At 36.8% G+C, this 20,914-nt stretch overlaps 1 protein-coding gene across 1 annotated transcript; it reads left to right on the forward strand.

Moving 5' to 3' along the window:
* The first annotated feature begins 132 nt into the window (after positions 1-132).
* LOC108280819 (serine protease 16) lies at positions 133-17,941 on the forward strand. Its single transcript, XM_017496249.3, has 12 exons — positions 133-2,522; positions 6,738-6,895; positions 7,060-7,159; positions 7,534-7,663; positions 7,760-7,883; positions 10,116-10,193; positions 10,315-10,362; positions 10,584-10,853; positions 12,236-12,371; positions 14,980-15,159; positions 16,785-16,936; positions 17,243-17,941. The coding sequence occupies exons 1-12, from the start codon at positions 2,462-2,464 to the stop codon at positions 17,300-17,302; spliced, it is 1,497 nt and encodes a 498-aa protein (XP_017351738.1). The 5' UTR covers positions 133-2,461; the 3' UTR covers positions 17,303-17,941.
* Positions 17,942-20,914: the final 2,973 nt, after the last annotated feature.

Raw genomic sequence — 20,914 nt, forward strand, 5'->3', positions numbered from 1 at the left:
ATTGACACTGTTTAAGAGTATGGGCTTGTTTACAGATCCTGATGTAAACCTGACAGCAAATGTATAAAATGAACACCGAACATATTGATTGAAATATTCTAGTCAATAATTTGTAACCCTAAAAATAGTTCCCTATGCCACAAAAAAGTATACCTTAGTAAGTAGAAATATCTTACCATAGGCAATATAGACAAATTCAACTAATATTTCTCTTAATTAGATCATTGTTTTTATACAATTACTATCATTAAGCCTATTTCTAGATTTATGTATTTTTTACTGTTAAGCTTTAAATTGTCTTGTTCTGTTGACAGATATTTTTAGGTTATTTCAAGCATTTATTTCTAGAAAAGAAACAAAATTATCTGCTAATATAATAAGACATGTTTAAGTAAATAGGTCTTGATATAGGCTTAATGATCTTCTATTTGTTTATACACAGATCAGCCATAAAATTAAAACTACTGACAAGTGATGTGAATAACAAATTATTTCATTACAATGGCACCTGTCAAGGAGTGGGATTTATTAGGCAGCAAGTGAACAGTTAGTTCTTGAAGTTGATGTGTTTGAAGCAGGAAAAATGGGCAAGTGCAAGGATGTGAGCAACTTTGACAAGGGCCCAATTGTGATTGGTAGATGACTGGGTCAGAGCATCTCCAAAACAGCAGGTCTTGTGGGGTTCCCACTATGCAGTGGTTAGTACCTACCAAAAGACGTCCAAAGAAGGACAACCAGTGAACCAGCGACAGGGTAATTTGTGCCAACGGCTCATTGATTGCTGAAAAAGCACCAATTGCTGAAAATGTTAATGCTGGCTATGAAAGAAAGCAGTCCGAACACGGTGCATTGCAGCTTGCACAGTGCATGAGGCTGGGTAACTGTAGAGTGTCAGAGTGCCCATGCTGATCTTTTGTCCACCGCCGAAAGCACCTACTATGGCCATGTGAGCATCAGAACTGGACCATGGACCAATGGAAGAAGGTGGCCCTTTTTAATGTTATGGCCGATAGGTGTATAAAAATCTCATGAAGGTATCTTCATTTGCTAAGTTAGCATTGTTGCAGTGTATAACTGCATCATCATCCGGGGAAAAACAGTGATTTAATAACTCCAAAGAGACATGATTGTTGACCTGCACAAAACAGGCAGTGTATGTAAAGTAAAAAACAAAACCCCAAAACATTTATTTACAAAACTTCTGTAAGTCATTCTGGATAAGGGCCTCTACTAAATGTCATAATTTATTATACAGTTAAAAACACCACTAAGCCCAAACAGGGCTTTAAAAATTCAAGTTTTAAAAGTCAATTAGGCACCACTGCACAAGCTACTTGCCCAAAAAAGTACTTCACTATGCATTATTGGAACAACAATTTGATTGGATTGGATGTGGTCATATGGGACAAATGTGAAATGTTTTGACCATGACCTCCATCAGGATGTTTGACTAGAAAGGGGACAAAATCTTCATACCCACTGTAAAATATGGTTCTGGGGACTGTTTGTCATTGTCATGAATTCTACTAACCCTAATATTTTAGCCTGAAAACTGGCTGCCTTTGCCAGGAGGTTACTCTTGTAGCTGGAACTTTGAACAAGACATCTTTGATTTGTTCAAATCTACACTGAAGGTGTTAGCTGGAATGCAAATAAATTTCAGCAGCTGGATATCTCAGTATCTAGATTTGAAGCCTGTGTAATGAGCTTGAAATGTTTTGCATGGACTAGTGTCTCCAACATGACCTTAGAATTATAAGGGTCTATCTCCCATTCATTCTTAACCCGGATAAAATTTTATAACACTAAGGTCTCCAACCCTATTAGACAGGCAGAAGCCGCAGTGTTATTCTCCCCAGGGGTGAATTATGGTGCTGTGGAAAAAGTGTGGATACAATTTACGCTTCAATAAATAACTCATTTAAAAACTATTTTGCATTCATTCAGGTTGCCTTTGTTTTATCTTAGATTTTGTTTTTATTACTGAAACAATTTACTAGGAGATGTACACATAAACAGAAGAAATCAGGATGCGGACAAACACTTTTTCACAGCACTGTACCTGAGTAACAATTGTTGGTGTGATGATCATTTTGAAAGCAAAATTTAACCTCAAAATATCATTCATTGCATGTGCTATTCATTTTATATATTAATGTTGGCTCATTTATCTGAACGGTGCCAATAATTCTATGTAATATGATAGGAGACCATAGCATGGGTATCATATGGTTATTTGAGCGTCCTGGTTTTAAGTTAGCATTACTAGCTGCTCCTTTTAAGGATGTTAATGTAGATGTGTAGACAACATAAAGCTCAGTGCTAATACTAAACTTGTTCTTCAGTCATTTCTGAACACAGATTATTTGATCAAACTGAATAGAGTAGTATCTAGTGTGTGTTAGAGAACAGGATAAAAAGAATATCCAAACCTACCTTTAATAGTGAAAACTCTTCCATTATGGCTCCATCCATGATCCAGTGTGGGGTGATGATGCTTGTCTTTGATTTTGCTTCCGCAGGTAAAACTAATTCTTTATGCTTTCTTAATTAAGTTACAACTGAGAGTGATTTGCTATAATAAATGTCCTTGCCTTTGGACTTGCTTTAAACATTAGTGTGAAAATGTACATTTAGAAAGTTTACACCCCCCTGGCTCTTAATGTATCGTGTTGCCTTCTTGAGCATCAGTGAATGTTTGCACCTTTTGTAATAGTCATGTACGAGTCCCTCAGTTGTCCTCAGTGTGAAAAAACGGATCTCAGCATCATATAGCGACAGTTGGAAAGGGCTCAAATGTGCAAAAGATGCTGGAAAAGCAAAGAATGTGCAGGACCAGAACAATGGGCAGTTTAACTGATCAGGACAAACAAGGGACTCATAAACAACTATCACAAAACATAAAAACAGTCATTGATCATCCAGGTAACAACACACAGTATTAAAAATCAAGCGTGTGTAAACTTTTGAACTGGTTCATTTGTGTAAATTCAGTTATTATTGTGTCTGTGAACTATATGTAAACATCTGTTATGTGAAATTGCTGATTTTTAAAAAAATAATTATTAGCATTTTGCAGATACTGCAGGGTGTATGTAAACTTATGACCTCAACTGTATTTTTTTGTTTGTTTTTGTTTTGTTTAATTATAAAGAAAAGTTAAACTAGAAGTCTAGGTTGTAAAAGAAAACTCCATATATTATCCTCAGAGTTTTAGTACAAATTTAATCCTGGACAGCACTGAAGATCTCTTGTTAAATTTGTAAGAAACATAAAGATTAGGCAAGTTATTCAAGGTGGATATTTACTTGGTGTTCCTAATGGCATTAAGACTCAAACACTCAATATAGGTACAGTACTTGAGTTTTTATTTTTTTAAAGAAACTTGAGCCCAGTGAGCTCATGGTATATTGAATGTCACCAAAAGTAAAAGGTTTCTTATGAACAACTTAGACACATATCACATAACGTTTAGCCATCAACAATGCTTGGCCACTTTTTTAGCAAGTCAAACACTTTTTGAAGCACTCATCATTGGCAAAGTGTTCATTTGATACTTTGGCTGATTTGTGATACTTCTCAGAAAATCACTGTCATCCTTTCTTAAAAATATCAAATTAAAATATGAATAAAAATATGCATTGATACATGTGGTTGTAATTTCAAATTTTGTTAGCCAGCTAGCCAACCGGACATGATTTCATAATATTGAGAATCTTTACTGCTCACGCTAGCTATAAAGATCACATAAGATAAGATGGCAAATTTTCTGTGATTTTTTAGCTGTGGTGCTTGGAAAAAGTATTTGCCCTCTTCTGATTTCTTTTGTTTTTGTATATATCTCATACTAAATTGTATCAGAAATTAAAATAAAAACTAAGATAAAACAAAAGCAACCTGAGTAAACACAAAATACAATTTTTAAATAATAATGTTGTTTATTGAATCAAAAACGTTATCCAATAATAACTGGGCCTGTGTGAAAATGTATTTGCCCCCATAATTTCTAAGTCCCCAAATCTATGAAACTGCATTCATAATGGGGTTCAGCTAGACTAGTCGCAACCAGGCCTAATTACTGCCAACCCTGTTCAATCAAATCAACATTTAAACAGAACTTTTTCAACAGCATAAAGTTGGTTAAAAGGTCTTACCCGGTAACACTCTATGCCAAACTTGAAAGAAATTCCAGAAATGATGAGGAAGAAAGTGATTGAAATACATCAGTCTGGGAAGGGTTACAAAGCTATTTCAAAGGCCCTGGGACTTGAAAGGACCACAGTGAGAGCCATTATCTCCAAATGGAAAAAATCGATACAATAGTGAACCTTCCCAGAAGTGGCCAACCTTCCAAAATTCCTCCAAGAGCACCGCAACTACTCATCCTGCAAGTCACAAAAGACCCAAGGACAACATCAAAGGAACTACAGGCCTCTCTTGCATCAATAAAGGTCACTGTTCATGACTATAAATGGCAAAAAAAATTGCATCCATGGAAGAGTGGTGAAGTAAACCACTGCTAACCCAGAATAACATTAAGACTCGTCTGAATTTTGCCAGAACACACCTTGATGATCCTCAAACCTTTGGGGAGAATGTTCTGTGGATTGATGAGTTGAATTTGGAACTGTTTGGAAGACAGGTGTCCAGTTAAATCTGACATAAACCAAACACAGAATTCCACAAAAAGAACATTCTACCTACAGTCAAGCATGGTGGTGGAAGTGTGATGTGGGGATGCTCTGCTGCTTCAGGGCCTGGACAACTTGCAGTAATTGAAGGAAACATGAATTCTGCTCTCTACCAGAAAATCCTAAAGGAGGATGTCTGGTCTTCAGTCCGTAAGTTGAAACTCAATTGCAACTGGATTATGCAGCAAGACAATGATCCAAAGCACAGGAGTAAATCCAAGTCCTAGGAGTAAGTGAAAGACTGATCTCCAGTTATTAGAAGCATTTGGTTGCATTTATTGCTGCTAAAGGTGGCACAACCAGATTTTAAATTTAAGGGGGCAATTAGTTTTCACATTTGGTGTTGGGTAAATTTTTTGCTTCAACAAAAAAATTAAAACTGCATTGTGTTATTATGTATTGTTTACTTAGGTTACCTTTGTTTTATGTTGTATTTCATTTGAAGATCTATTTAGTATGAGATATAATGAGTCTTTATTGGTCACATATATTCTGTTTCATCATGTGCAGCAGTTAAAGACCTTGGAGTGATTATTGACTCCAGCCTATCATTTGATGCTCATGTAGATAATATTACTAGGATAGCCTTCTTTCATCTCAGAAATATTTCTAAAATAAGAAACATATTGTCACTACATGATGCGGAAATACTAGTTCATGCATTCGTCACCTCTAGATTAGATTATTGTAATGCCATACTGTCTGGATGTTCCAGTAGGAATATAAATAAGCTCCAATTAGTCCAGAATGCAGGTGCTAGAGTCCTAACTAGAACTAGAAGATACGACCATATCACACCGATATTATCAATACTGCATTGGCTCCCAGTAAAATCTCGCATTAACCTATAAAGCACTAAATGGTCTCGCGCCACAATATCTAAGCGACCTTTTGGTTTTATATGATCCGCCACGCCTACTTAGATCAAAAGATGCAGGCTATCTGACGGTACCTCGAATAGTGAAGGCTACAGCAGGGGGAAGAGCTTTCTCTTATAGGGCCCCACAGTTATGGAACAGTCTTCCTATTAGTGTTCGGGACTCAGACACAGTCTCAGTGTTCAAGTCTAGGCTTAAAACGTATTTGTTTACTCAAGCCTACCCTGACTAGATTCTGTTCTACTTTCTCCCTCTCTCCTTTCGCTGAGCCCCACACGAATTTATGGAGATACTAGAGATCCAGATCCTTTCTGCCTCTGGATGGAGCTCAAATCTTCTTTAATTCCAGACTGCTGGGACTACGGCTGCTCCTAACGCCATACAGACTTCATATGAATCCATAATGAACTTTTTCACACTAACTGTTGTTACCCAGATGAGGATGGGTTCCCTTCTGAGTCGGGTTCCTCTCAAGGTTTCTTCCTCTTAAAACATCTTAGGGAGTTTTTCCTTGCCACCGTCGCCACTCAGTGGCTTGCTCAGTTGGGATAAATTCACACCTTTAATATCTGTATACCGTGTTGATATTTCTGTAAAGCTGCTTTGAGACAATGTCTATTGTAAAAAGCGCTATACAAATAAAATTGAATTGAATTGAATTGAATATAGATTACAAAACAGTGAAATTCTTTTTGCTTCGCATATCCCAGCACGTTAGGAGGTTGGGGTCAGAGTGCAGGATCAGCCATGAAACAGCACCCCTGGATCACAGAGGGTTAAGGGCCTTGCTCAAGGGCCCAACAGTGGCAGCTTGGCAGTGCTGGGGCTTGAACCCCTGACCTTCCGATCAGGAACGCTTAACCGTCATGCCACCACTGCCCCTGATATACACAAAAACAGAAGAAATACTTTTTGTATATTCATGCTGATACTAGCCAGCTAGCTAACATTACCTCACACCAATGTTCTAGAGGATTTTTAATCTTATTAGCTAGCTAAATTGAGCTAAACTGACAAGATTTTACAATGTTTAAGATATTTACTGCTAATACTAAATAGATTGATAACATAACCTACAATGACAGAATTTCTGTGATTTTTCAGATTTTCTAGAGGATTTTCATTTGCAAGTCATTTACTGTAAAATGTTTGTAATCCTTCCTTATAGGGCGTGTGCTCTGGAAGTTGAAGGAACGTGTGCATTCAATCCATGAGCAAAGAGCTGAACGGCGCTTGCTAATAACGCACAAATCTCATCTCATTGAGGGTCAAATTCACCAGAAACTTGACCATTTTAATGGCAAAAACATGGACACCCTCCCTCAGGTCCAAAAATACATTATTTAACAGGAAATAACTAGATGAATCAAACATTCATAATCAAGGATTTAAATAAAAATTATGCAACATGTAGGACTAATTATTATATACCCAAAGCATGTTGGTATATAATAGGACTCTTATTACATGCTCTTTTCTTTATGACACAGAAATTCATTGTGAATGAAGCTTACTGGAAAAAGCCTGATGGTCCTGTGTTTCTCTACATCAGTGGTGAAGGCCCTCTGTCCAAATTTAGCGTGTTGGCTGGTACTTATCTTTTTATTGTTTAATACAGAGATTTATTATAGACCAAGATGGAATGTAAGTATGGCCTGTTGTTAGTTGAGATTCCTATTATTGAAGCTTTGAGTTTGTAAGAATTTGATCAAGCCAAATGAAATGATTATACAGTTAGGGTAATTGTGTTGGGTGGGATTTTCCAACTAAACTGCTCTTATTGTAATTCCTAGAATTTTTTAACTTCTTGGTAACATGGTAACATATTGGCACATGAAAGGCACAAGACATCCTACTGTAATTTTTAACTTTTCAGTTTTTTTTTTGTTAAAACCACATTCCCACATGTCTGTTATTTTCTCACCTGATGACCTAACTCAATCTGATATTCATCTGTCCCTCAGGTCACTATGTGGCGATGGCAGAGAAGCATGGAGCACTGGTGGTGGCACTCGAACACCGTTTCTACGGTTCAAGCATCAATCCAGGTGGCCTGGAGCTTTTGAATCTGCAGCACCTTTCCAGTCAGCAGGCGTGAGTGGCCACCCTTGGAAGAAGGTTACACATTACCCATTTTGGTCATTAAAATCTCCACCGATTTCTCATGTGTATCTTTTTTCTCTTGCTCAGCCTTGCAGATCTGGCTGCTTTCCACAGCTTTATCAGTCAGAAATATGGCCTCACTGACAAGAACATCTGGATCAGTTTCGGGGGCTCATATGCTGGCGCTCTCTCCGCCTGGTTCAGGGGAAAGGTGATAAATGATTCATAAAGTGATTGATTCTTTTAGGTGAAGGGTGATTTAAAGATTTTTCTTCATTTACATATTAAACCAAGTGCAGTGTTGATGGATAAGCTAAAACATACTTTCTGCAGTGTATCCTTGTATCTATGCACAAATGACATTCAACATGATCAGCAACAATGCAGTGCAATGGCATTAATGGCATTAAAACTAGACTCCACTGGTCTCAATGTGCCAAATGTATGTCAAGATAACATTCACCACTCCATTACACTATCACTTCTGACCTGAACTTTTGACGCAAAGCAGTTCTAAATCAAATGAAAATAGACCAATATCTGACCTACCATCTGCATGTCACAGCAGAAATCATAATTTGTTAGACCAGGAAGTGTTTTTCTAATATTTAACTCTCTTATATTGGTGGCTTCAATTACCTGTGCTTAGCTGACAGAAGCAGAGGTATTTTCTGCTTCTGTGGCCCATTTACTTCAAAGTTAGATATGTTGTGTGCACCTCTTTTATAATATGTTCTTATGAAGTTGTTGTTTTTTTCCTGTGATCTCTTTTATTAACAAGGTGTATTAGCCCAAAAACAAAACACCTGCACATTTTTGTACAACATTCTGTAAAAGACTATAGTGCATGAAAATTCTAAGAGCGTTGCAGTGTATGAGACTTGTTTAGGGTCAAAAATGTATTCCATAGATCACATTTGCTGATCTCAGTTCCTGCCACATGATTGGCCGATTAGAAATAAACATTAAAGTTCCCATGTACACTTGTATCTAATAAACTGGCCACTGAGTGCCATGCTTTGTGAACAGAGAGTTTAAGGCTGTGACTAGACACACAAAGACTAAATACAAAATGCCAATGCAGTTTGAGTTGTAAAGAACAGTAAAATGTTTAACTGTTTAATTCATCTTATATTACTGCAAGTGGCAATTTTTAAAAATCATTTTATAGTTACATTAAATGCTGTTGGGCATCCATGAAACAAGTTCGTGTTATCACTTATTTTATAGCAGCTATAAATGTAATATAAACGCAGCTGTACGGCATTGCTTGTTTCAGAAAACACTTAAAGTTATAGCTTTACATCTGATTGTTCCAAAGCACTGACATGGGTACTCCTTCCAAAATGGTAAATAAAAATCTCCTCACAGAAAACTTCACTTTATCAACAGTGAGACAAATTTTAATCCATATTGTATGTGCGTCATACGCCATAGCTGTGTAAGTCCCTGTGTAAGTTGTTACCATAGAGGCAATAATGTATTAGAACAAGAAGAGCATTGATAGAAGTGTGTGATTTTGTGATTTAGTGTGTGGTCAATTTTATTTTTATGTTATAAAATTCAGTTGTTTTTTTCCACAAATAAAATAATGTTATTATACAGAAAATGTATCAAACGTTGAGTACACGCCTGGGCCAAGAAATGGCTAAGCCCAAAATGGCAAAATATTAGGCTTTTAATGGTCTTAACAACAAATCATTGGTCAGAAAATTAGCAAGAATTAAACAAATGCACTCCTGAGACTTCCTGTGCCACCATTTGCTCGTTTACTTTTGCTGCAGTGAACTGTATGAGGAAAAGAAACAGGGAAATTCACTTATGTAGTCTTCTTGTATGCAAAGGTACACCTTTGACGTTCAGCAAAGGTGTACAAAATTAAAATAAAGAAAAAAATAAAATTAAATAAAATAGAAGATTTAAAAAAAAAAAAAAAAAAAAAAAAAAAAAGCTGTCCACATGTTTACCCACAAGGCTTAAACATTTAAAGAAATAAAAGGGAAAAGCTTTCCTATACTAAGTTACTTTATCTATTTGTTTAATTCTTTCTAAATTTCTGATCAATGATTTGTTGTTAAGATCATTACAATTTTAATATTTTGCCATTTGAGGCTTGGCCCATTTGTTTGCCAAGGAGTGTAATGATTATTAAAAAGGTAGGTGGTTGACATTGTAGCCTGGTTAATATTCCTGGAAAACCCTCAGAGTTGTGATTCAAAAGAATTCCTAACAGATCATTTGAATCGAATTGAATCACAAGCACTGTGGGATTCGTTTGCAGTGAATGAACTCTTGTATGGGTCAGTTATCATGGGCCGGTATTGGGTTAACTGCTACCTTTCCTTGACTGTTTGCAAAATTAGCATACGTGGAAGCATGTTTGGGAGATATTAGTCCTGATTAGTGAAGCTATAATCACCGATGGTGTTTTTGGGTGTTGTAGTTTCCCCACCTTGTCTATGGGGCTGTGGCATCCTCGGCTCCTGTTCAGGCCAAACTGGATTTTTCTGCATATAACAAGGTAAAATCCTACATAACATGCCACTATTATTATGTTTCACAGCATCCGTATATTCTCTTGCTAGAATGCTGTGAATGTGTAATATTATTGCATTTGTTGTGGTCTGTGTATGTTAATCCAGGTGGTGGGACATAGTCTTACAGAGGAAAGTGTAGGAGGCTCTTATAAGGTGAGAACTGAATCTTGGTATGTGTCTTAAAGCGTATTACTGTAAGTATTTCCTTATTCGTCTTTAAGTGTATACTGTGTGTACTTGCTCATCTTATACCATGTGTACTTGAGCTTGTTTATGTGTGTGCACATTTTACCATGTTCATTTGCTTGTGTGTGTGTGTGTGTGTGTGTGTGTGTGTGTGTGTGTTTAAATGTGTATTAACTGTCACCGGTCAGTGTTTACGCAGTGTTCGGAAGGCCTTTGTGGCTCTGGAGGCAGCTCTGCTTGGAGGGAAAGAGATGAAGGTGGTGAAGGATTTCGGATGCTGTAATGTGCCAAAGAGCCCAGAGGACCGCACTGAGCTCGTGCAGAGCGTGGCTGACATCTTCATGGGAAGTGTGCAGTACAATGAGGAAGGAGTGATGCTGACCATCTCTCAAATCTGTGACATCATGACCAACCAGAGCCAAGAGGAGGTCTATGACAGGCTGGTCGAACTTGCAGCGGTGTGAAATTCAGCGTTTTCTGTTTCCTGTTTTTACCCTTAGGTTCTTTATTATCTACAAACTGAGACTAGTTAACAAATAACAAAGCATAATTATTTATTTCCCTAGATAATTTATTTTAATAAAATAATGTTTTTTTTTATTCTGGTACTACTACTCCTATTAATACTATTACTACTAATAATAATGATAATAATTGCTACTACTACAACAACAACAGCAACAATAATACATTTAATATATCTTTTGTAAAGATTCATTAATATCTTATCGGGCGGCTGTGGCTCAGGTGGTAAAGCGGGTTGTCCACTAATCGTAGGGTTGGCGGTTCGATTCCCGGCCCACGTGACTCCACATGCTGAAGTGTCATTGGGCAAGACACTGAACCCCAAGTTTTGGTCCCAATGGCAAGTTAGCACCTTGCATGGCAGCTCTGCTACAATTGGTGTGTGAATGGGTGAATGAGACACAGTGTAAAGCACTTTGGATAAAAGCACTTTATAAGTGTGCCTTTACCATTAATAAGTAAAAAAAAATTAAGTCTTTTGAAAATGTCTAATATTGTTAATTTCCAATTATAATCCTATTATCAGTGGTGCTCATAAATCATGTTAAGTCCTGGTTACTGGCTTTTTTGCTCAGATATATTACTTAAAAAAAATTCTCCTGTTTGATTCTTATTATCAAAAAAGATTTAATTATCTATGAACTGCTTTAAAAATGTTATTTAGTGATGGGCAGAGGGGAAAAGTGCATTCTTTAAATAATAAATTATGTAAATAATAGTCATCTAAAGAAATGTATGTCTACAGTAACTCGACTGAGCACATATATAAGGGGTTCTACTATACAGTTACGGTATAATATATGATGCATATTATTCTGTTCTTTTTGGAGGTTGAAATCTGCTAGGCTCATCAATAATGTTGATAGAAGAAAATTATGCTCTTGACTTTTTAGTTATGCAGCACAGTTTTCCACTGAGGCTTATTTCATGTAATTAATTGGGACAAGCAGCAATGAATTAAATCTGTAATTAAGAGTTTGTTAGGTCTGGCACATTTCTGTATTGCTCATTTTCATTCACTAATGGGATTTATTCATTAGTATAAGCAATGTAATAAATGAGGTCTCTAAATAGGCAGTGAAGACTTCTGGGAGACTCCGGAAGTGGACAGAAGTGAGGATGTGAACAGAAGGTGGTGCTGCTGGACTCTAAATGCTTGCAGCTTAGTTGCTGTACATTAGTACTTTTTTTTTTTTTTTTTTTTTTTTTTTAAATATATTAAGGTTTCCCTTTGAAAATGCCCCAGTTACAGTATGTTATGAAATGTCTTTATGGTGTTATATTTTCTCAATGCTTTTTTTATTCATTTTGTTAGATGTATCGTGCTATGGCGAAGGAGCCATGTCTGGATATCTCTCACCAACACACCATCCTGAACCTGAATAAAAGCACCAGTGGCAGCTTTGGGTACAGACAGTGGTACTTCCAGACCTGCAGCGAGTTCGGCTTCTGTATGAGTGCCTTTAAATTTCAATAACACACACACACACACACACACACACACACACACACACACACACTAATTAACTCAGTGCGGAAACAGGGAGTGCATATGATACACTGTTTGTGCATTTTGGTTAACACAATGCACTGAGAAACGAGTAAGGAATAAAACATGATGACTGTGTGGTGTAATGCCATTCGACACAAGGTAGATTATTTTCCAAAAACAGTGCATATACAATTGCAATCAAAATGATTAAGCCCCATTGCAAATACGGTTTATTGTCAAAACTTACAGACTTTCAGCTGTTTGCAATGAACAAATCAAACAAAAGCAATTGAAATAGTTCAACACAACTAATGCTTCAAGTGGTTTCCCCAAATTCAACTGAAAATGCAACTTTAATGACTTCTCCAGTCTCAAAAACCCACTGAATAGAATCCCTCACAACAAAATAAATAGGCACAACAGGTGTTGTCTCAAGCACAACTGATACAACTAATCATGGGCTTCATTAGTTGCACCAGGTGTGCTTGAGCTGGAACACATGAAATACCCGAACTGGCTAGGGGTAGAAAATAAATGAAATACCTGGACAGGGCAGAAAAAGGAAGCTATCAACGGCTGCAACCAGATTTCTGAGAAGGCAGGTTGTGAAGAGCCCTCGAGTGACTGCAAAAGACCTGCAGCAAGACTTGGTGGCAACAAGTACTGAGGTTTCAGTGAGCACTGTAAGGCGCATACTAAACGCAGAAGGTTTCCATGCCAGAACTCCAAGACGTACACCACTACTGGCCCAAGCACAAGAAAAGTTGGCTCAAAATCATGTAAGTAAGCCACAGAAGATTTGGGATTCTGTTCTGTGGAGCGATGAAACCCCTTTTCAGCACGATGGATCAGCATTATGTCTGGAGGAAGAAAGAACATTCTGTCCACAGGCAAGCATGGTGGAGGTTCTGTGATGCTCTGGGGCTGCTTTACATCTTCTGGCACTGGAAACCAGCATTGTGTGGAAGGCAAGATGGATTCATTGAAGTATCAGGAAATCCTAGGAAAAAAACATTATGCCGTCTGTGAGGAAGCTGTAGCTTGGGCGTCACTGGATCTTCCAACAGGACAATGATCCCAAGCATACCTCAAATTCCACCAAGGCTTGGTTGCAAAAGAAGTCCTGGAAGATTCTACAGGGCCATCACAGTCACCTGACTTGAACCCCATAGGAAATCTCTGGAGGGATTTGAAGAAGGTGGTTGCAGCATGCAAACCCAAGAATATTACTGAACTGGAGGCCATTGCTCATGAAGAATGGGCTAAGATTCCTCAGAAACGCTGCCAGAAGCTGGTGTCTGGCTATTTATCTCATTTGCAGCAGCTCATAACAGTAAAAGGGTGCTCTACTAAGTACTAAAGATGCTTGCCATGAAGGGGTTGAATAATTTTGAAACTGGAGAAATCATTATAAGTTGCATTTTAAGTTGAATTTGGAAACCACTTGAAGAATTTGTTGAATTGAACTATTTCAATTGCTTTTGTTTGATTTGTTCACTGCAAACAGCTGACAGTCTGTAAATTTTGACAATAAACCTGATTTGCAATGGGGGTGGAGCCATTTGGATGGCAACTGTAACAGCATGTCCCAAAGTGTTTTAATTCCTCTTATACCATTTGCCAACAGTTCCGATTTTATTTATTAAAGAATAAATGTTCATTTGTTATGTTTAGAGTTACGGTTAATATTGCGGACCATAAGTGAAACAAGCTAGTTCTTGTTATCATTTATGTTATGGCAGCTATAAACAACAACACAAAGTGTATTTGTATCTCTTTTGATGTTAATAAGGCAGAAAAAATGCACAGAGGAACTGAAAAGCTGTCCATACTGAAAACTTAAAGTTACAGCTTTACCTGTGACTGGTACAAAGTGCTGCCACTGGAGACTCCTTCCAAAAAATGCTAAATAAGATTCCTTCTCACAGAAATCTTATCATATCAAACTTATCAAAATGTTACAATAGGAATGATAGCATAGTCTTTCTAAAGGACTTGAGCAGACGTTAGAGAGCTATAATTTAAAAAAAAGGTTCAGTTTCTCACCAGAAGATCAGAGATTTCCTGATCACATAATGAACAGAACTACAGACAGAAATGTACAAGAAAAGCAGAAAGAAAGAAAGAAAGAAAGAAAGAATGAAAGAAAGAAACTCATGCTTGTGGAGATAATGGAAATAAACAATAATCTGATATGGAAACAAAGCGTATGTATTCATAGATTTTCAATCCCTGCCATGTGGCACCATACACAACATAGCTTTATAGCTTTTGTTTTTCATGCTATAGTACATCTGACTGAAATGTTGGCAGATTCCTGATGGGCTGGTATTGAAACCTAATTCACTTAATACATCCTCATATATGCCTCAACATATATGACCTGGTATTTAATAATGCCTCCAGTAATAAATACCAGGTTTCAATATAAATGCATGCACATTTGTGCAACTACAACAAATGGCATACTTTAAGAACATACTGTATTTTGGGCTCTTTCCTTCTTTCTTTCTTTCTTTCTTTCTTTTTTTCATACTTTTACTTTGTTTGTATGTTCATGTGTGCAGATCAGACCTGTGACGATGCTAGCTGCCCATTTGTGCATGTGCTGACGCTGCAGGACCATACTCAGCTCTGCCCCCAGCTGTTTGAGATTCCTGAACACACACTCCCCATGAACATCGCTTTCACCAACCAGTACTATGGAGGAGCTCAGGCCCAAACCCAGCGTGTGCTCTACATCAATGGTAAGAGTGAAATATCATTTATTTACACAGTACAGTAACAGCGAATAAGTGTGTCTTACTATTATGCAATAAATGAATAACGGCATTAGAACAATTAAACCTTCTTTTGAAAGATGCCATAAGAACAACAAAAATTTTTGGTTGCTTCAAGAACCTTTGGATGAACAAGAGAATCATTTCCCATCACAAAGAACCTTCAACATAAAGGACATTTATAATGGGAAAAGGTTCCCCAGGGCACTGGTTCTCAAAGTGGGGTCTGAGGACCCACAGGGGTGCATAAAGCATAGGCAGGGGGTCAGTGATTTATTTGCTTTTTTTTTTTTTTTTTTTTTTTTTTTTAATTTGGTGGAAATCACAAACCCAGCCTTATTTATGCTATTATATTTGTATAATATTCCTTTTAGTTATTAGCCTGTTTTACTGCTCAGTTGAACTGAATGAGTTTAATTCAAACCTCAGTAACTCAAAAACAAGTAACCTCTAAATAATGTCACGTTGGACCTAATGTGTTCAATCGATGGAAAATTCAGAAATAAATCGCTCTATGGCTCTAGTAAATATCCGAAATATTATTTTTCACATTTGAGTAATGAACCTAATAGTTGAGATATTTGGATTATATTCATAAAATAAATCTTTCCTGAGGTTCCATGGGATTTATTTTTCAGTTAAAGGGGTCCCTGACTAAAAAAAAAATAATAAAAAAATCTTTGCCATTTGGGAACCCCCAAATTTTTTTCTGTGGGATGGCTGTAAGTAAGATTACCTTGCACCTTCAATTTAATAGTATTTAGAATAATAATAATAATAATAATAATAATAATAATAATATCATCATCATCATCATCATCATCATCATCATCATCATCATCATCATCTTCATGATGATGATTTAATCCTGATGTTCTGTGTAGAACAACACTTAAATATTTTTCCAGCATGCCCACAAATATTATAGGTCATTTGATATAACAAGGAAATAAAACGAGAAAAATTGCTGACATTTGTAAGGATGAAAAAGGGAGGTTTTATTTTTCTATCACCTTAGCTTTATGACTAATTTGCACACACAGATGTCATTAGGAGGATCCCCAAGCATTTCCAAAAACATGTTGTTAATAGTTCATAGCCAATAGTTTAAATGAAGGTAAGAGGTTTAGTTTTATTATAACTCAGTTCTGTTGAGTTCTCAAATCTGATTGGTCAAATGGTGTGGATTAATTGTATGGTGGACCAAAGACTGATTTGAGAAGAAATGTAACTAGAAATTGATTAAAAATGTTTTTTTTTTAAGTATCCCGTCATTCACTAATAAATTAAAAATCGTACTGATATCGGAAAATAATTGCACCACCCCAATACCCAGTCGAGTTTCATTCCTTACTCAAGAACATTTACTTTCATATTGCTGTAAAATCAGGAAGTGATCTGGGTAAACAGGATATCCTTTCTTAAAAGGTAAACTGAACATGAGAGTTAAGTGCAACATACAGTAAGCCATCTAGCTAATCCAGCACTTTCTGAATGACTAATTAAAAACACAGCATTTGGAGCTAAGTGAAGGATATTGTCAGTGATGTGGGCTGTAATGGCTGACCAAGCTGAGTTTCTGACGACCTTAGGTGACATTGACCCTTGGATGGAGCTAAGTATTGTACGTAATGGGACCAGAGTGGATGAGGACAGAGCCATCGTGATTCACGGTGCTGCTCACTGCGCGGATATGAACCCTACACACTCCGGGGACAAGCCCTCACTACGCCAGGCCAGGAAGGTGAGAGCGAGAGAGAGAAAGAGAGAGCGTGAGAGAGAGAGAATGATGGAAGCACAAAAACTGAAATAGATTCTGTGGGGAAACAGTAGTGGCATGTGTGAGAACAAAGATTGATTACAGTAATACTTTGGGTGAAAACCCACCCTGACACAACCCCCCCTCACCACCACCACCACCCACCACACACCACACACACACACTCACCCACACACACACATATACACTCTGTCTTTCCTTCTCCATCTTTCCATGCACCCACACAAAAACCACAAACACACACGTCTCATATTTTTCCTCTCTGTGCAGGAAATTGAAAGGCATGTTGTCATGTGGCTGAGGAGTGCAGCATGGGAGTACAGGCCCTGACCAATCAGCATGCTTGAAAGCTGATCACCTGACTGAACCACTTTGCTCCACCGTGACCCTTCTCTTCTGCCTTCTGTCAAATTATCTTATCAGGCTGCTTGTGTGATGTGAGTGTGTGTATGCCTGTGTGACTAGGTGTTGGGACAGAAAGTTACTAAATGTGTATGTAGTTTGTATGTCTATCAGTATCAGGCCATCACTGAGAAAGAACTTCCAAGCTGTGTGTGCGTGTGTGTGTGTGTGTGTGTGTGTGTGTGTGTGTGTGTGTGTGTGTGTGTGTGTGTGTGTGTGTGTTTATAACAAAAAGATATTTTATTCTATTAGTATTAGTTCTTGATTGACATCATCATTAACATAACATTTATATGACTTCACGGTAAACAGTCTAATGTACATAAAAATGTAACATTAAGACAAAAAAACAAAACAAATAAGCAAGAAAATAATTAATTGTGGTGTGATGATTAGATTTGTATGGTTGTTTTCATGTTCTTTAACAATTTAACCGTTACAAAACAAACAGAAAACTGGAATCAGACTGCTAGCTGTAAACAATCCAGATGACGGATACAGCATCATTTTATTGCGATGTATGATGTATAGTCACTATGCGCTAATAAAACAAGTAATACTTTTTTAGCTCTATATTTTGTTTATTTAGACTTTCTTCAACGTAGTGGTAATTCCAAAACAGCAAAAAGTGACATTCTTTATTAAAAAATCCTGTAAATATTATGACTTAATTTAGTATTCTAAATCTAACGAGGGTCATAATTCTGAATAGCAATCCTGCACTTTAGATTTTATTTTCTCACTTAATATGTATATTTTCCCTGTACAGACTATAATGAGAGATGTAATAGCAGAATTATATCGTAAAATATTTACAGATTTTTTTCCTCTGTTAAAATAACAGCCATTAGATGTAAAAAGAAGAGCGACATGTCTCAGATTTAAGACTTGTAAAGAAGAAAAGAGAAAATGCAATTATTACATGTTTTGGACTACATTTTACTCATACCTCTGTGTCAGCTCTTATACATTCCACTCAGTCATTTAGCTAAGATGGTTTTAATTTGTATGAGACATTTATGTGTTTATATGCCAAAGCTCTTTAAGGTCATATATGTGCCACAAACTTTCTGTCATCTTGTGTGTATAGGTCAATTCTGCATAATGTTACTATGCACAAGGGATTTCACTGTGATATCTCTATACCATGGCATTCAGCGAGCAGGATTTAGCTAATGGATTCATGCAAAGTGGCTACAAATTGGGCCGTATGAAATACTACACGAACACAATCAGAAACAGAAAATCAATGTGAGCAGAATCTGAAAATCTATTTGCAACTGTGCGAAGTGTAAGGTGAGGAACAGCCAGTTGCCCTGTGGCCATCTGTTTGGCTGTGGGTGGGAGGGGGTTGGTCCGAGGCTGTGTGAGTGTGCGTGTGTGTGTGTGTGTGTGTGTGTGTGTGTGTGTGGGGGTGGTTTGGGGGACAGGGGGTGTGTACTGCTCCTGCTGCTCAGTACTGCCTCTCGCTGATTGATGATCTCCACTCCCCCAGGGTCGACCAGGTCATGACCTCCCATCACTGACCCCCCCACAGAGAGAGAGCACCCGGGGTCCACACACACACACACACACACACACACACACACACACACACACACACACACTTACTTGCAAGCATACATGCTCTCTGTCTGTCTTTCAACACAAATACACTCACTCATATAGATTATTAGTCTCTCTCTCTCTCTCTCTCTCTCTCTTTCTCTCTCTCGGTCACATGCATTCATCGCTAAAACATTAGGACTTCATAAAACATTTACAATTTGCTTACAGGTCATATTTAGCCTCTTTCATAGCCTATAATCTTTATATAGATAGTTGCAGACTCGCCAATGCCAAGGTTTATCGTATATATTCGTAACTATCTATGAAATAATCATAAGCAGATTATAAATGTATCATGAGCTGCTACCAATCACTTTATGAACTCCTGGCCTGCTCATTTCTCCTTTCCCAATCTATTCTTTATTTCCTACTTGCTGTCATATCAGGGGTTATGAGGTCACTGGGATAACCACGATCCATTTATCTACTAGCCAAAGCCCTATCTACCAACCTGATCAGATTATGCCACCTACCAGTACCAATCATCAAAGCTCTGAACTCATGAGGACATCTTGTAACAGTGATTCACCACTGACACCTCGTGCTTGAGGTATACCATGCGGTGGCCAAATCAACTCACATGATAACTGTAACACTTAATGAGAGACACTGACTTTTATTTATTTGTCACAGGTCAGGTTACAGGTTACAGTTACATACTGTGTTACATATTACAGGCTTTCATAAAGGTGTCACTGAACCTTCATTGTACAAAATCGCATATAAGTGAGAAGACCAAGAGAACAAGATGGACAAGAGACTCAGATAGTAATAAAAATAAATAAATAAATAGTAGACTTGAAAATTAATAGGTAATAAATACTGTAAATAATCTGAAATGTCTGAAAAACATTTTTAAAAAAAAGATATTTGTAATAATTAGATTTTTTGCTAAATATGGTCTCTTTTTGGAAACATTTTTACTTATTAAAATAATTTTTCAAAATATATATATATATTTTTACATTATTGAAATAAATGTATACACTATATATTACATAAAAGGAATAATAATAATGGTCTTTTTTGGGTGTCATATTTAAAAAATAATCCCAAAACCATTCAGATTTTTGGTGAAGGTCATATTTCAGTTTCTCAAATGGGGAGAAGAGTCGAAATTTGCGTATACCTTAAATTTAATGAATGCACCTGAGAAGATAAAATCATAAATCTATAAAACATAAAATATTTTTTTGAAATGAAGACCAACATTTCGAATGAAAAATGTGACTTAAACTGTACTATTTCAATACTGTATGTCTGAGTTTCAACAACAAAGGACATTTTTACATATTAGCATTTTTATATTTAATATCAAAATACTCTTTTATTTCCATATATATTGTAGTGACCAGACCTGGGCCCATTCATATCGAAAGTAGACTGCTTTCATAATAAAGAGACTTTGCACTTATGCTAGTCTTTATAAAGACTGCTGAGTTGGCAGATGGCAAAAAAATATTTAAACAACAAAACATGAAGTACTGAAAAAACAACTTCCATAATGATCAAAAATAAATCAGTTTAGAGTTCCTCAGACCCATATGCACATTATGTGCAAAAGCCATGCCACTACAGCATTGCTACAATATTTAATTTTTAAACACTAGGCCACTACTGTGGTAAAATATGTAGCACTGACTGTAAAATAGTAAAAATAAATAAATTAATTAATTTAACTAAATGAAGCGATGCATCCTGGGTTGTTTAGCTGCAACAATCTCATCCAAGGCAAGTGTTTCATTTCAAGATATGCAGACTCTTCCTACACCAGTAGTGAGTTCTATCAGTAGGTTAGTTGTTGAAACTAATGAACTAAAAAAAAAAAGTGAAATTTCAAATCATTTAGCTATGTTTCCTAGCCAGTATATTTGACTCTCTGGTAATATTTATGAGTCATTCATCTACAAATGGTTCACACTAACATTATTA

This window comes from Ictalurus punctatus, chromosome 20 (genome assembly GCF_001660625.3).
Source record: "Ictalurus punctatus breed USDA103 chromosome 20, Coco_2.0, whole genome shotgun sequence".
Classification (NCBI taxonomy): Eukaryota; Metazoa; Chordata; class Actinopteri; order Siluriformes; family Ictaluridae; genus Ictalurus; species Ictalurus punctatus.

Bases quoted from the DNA above. Each gene is read 5' to 3' on its own strand.
- LOC108280819 (XM_017496249.3), top strand. From the start codon at position 2,462: ATGGCTCCATCCATGATCCAGTGTGGGGTGATGATGCTTGTCTTTGAT. The intron at 2,523-6,737 runs GTAAAACTAATT...CCTTCCTTATAG, and splicing joins CTTTGATTTTGCTTCCGCAG to GGCGTGTGCTCTGGAAGTTG. The intron at 10,194-10,314 runs GTAAAATCCTAC...ATGTTAATCCAG, and splicing joins ATTTTTCTGCATATAACAAG to GTGGTGGGACATAGTCTTAC.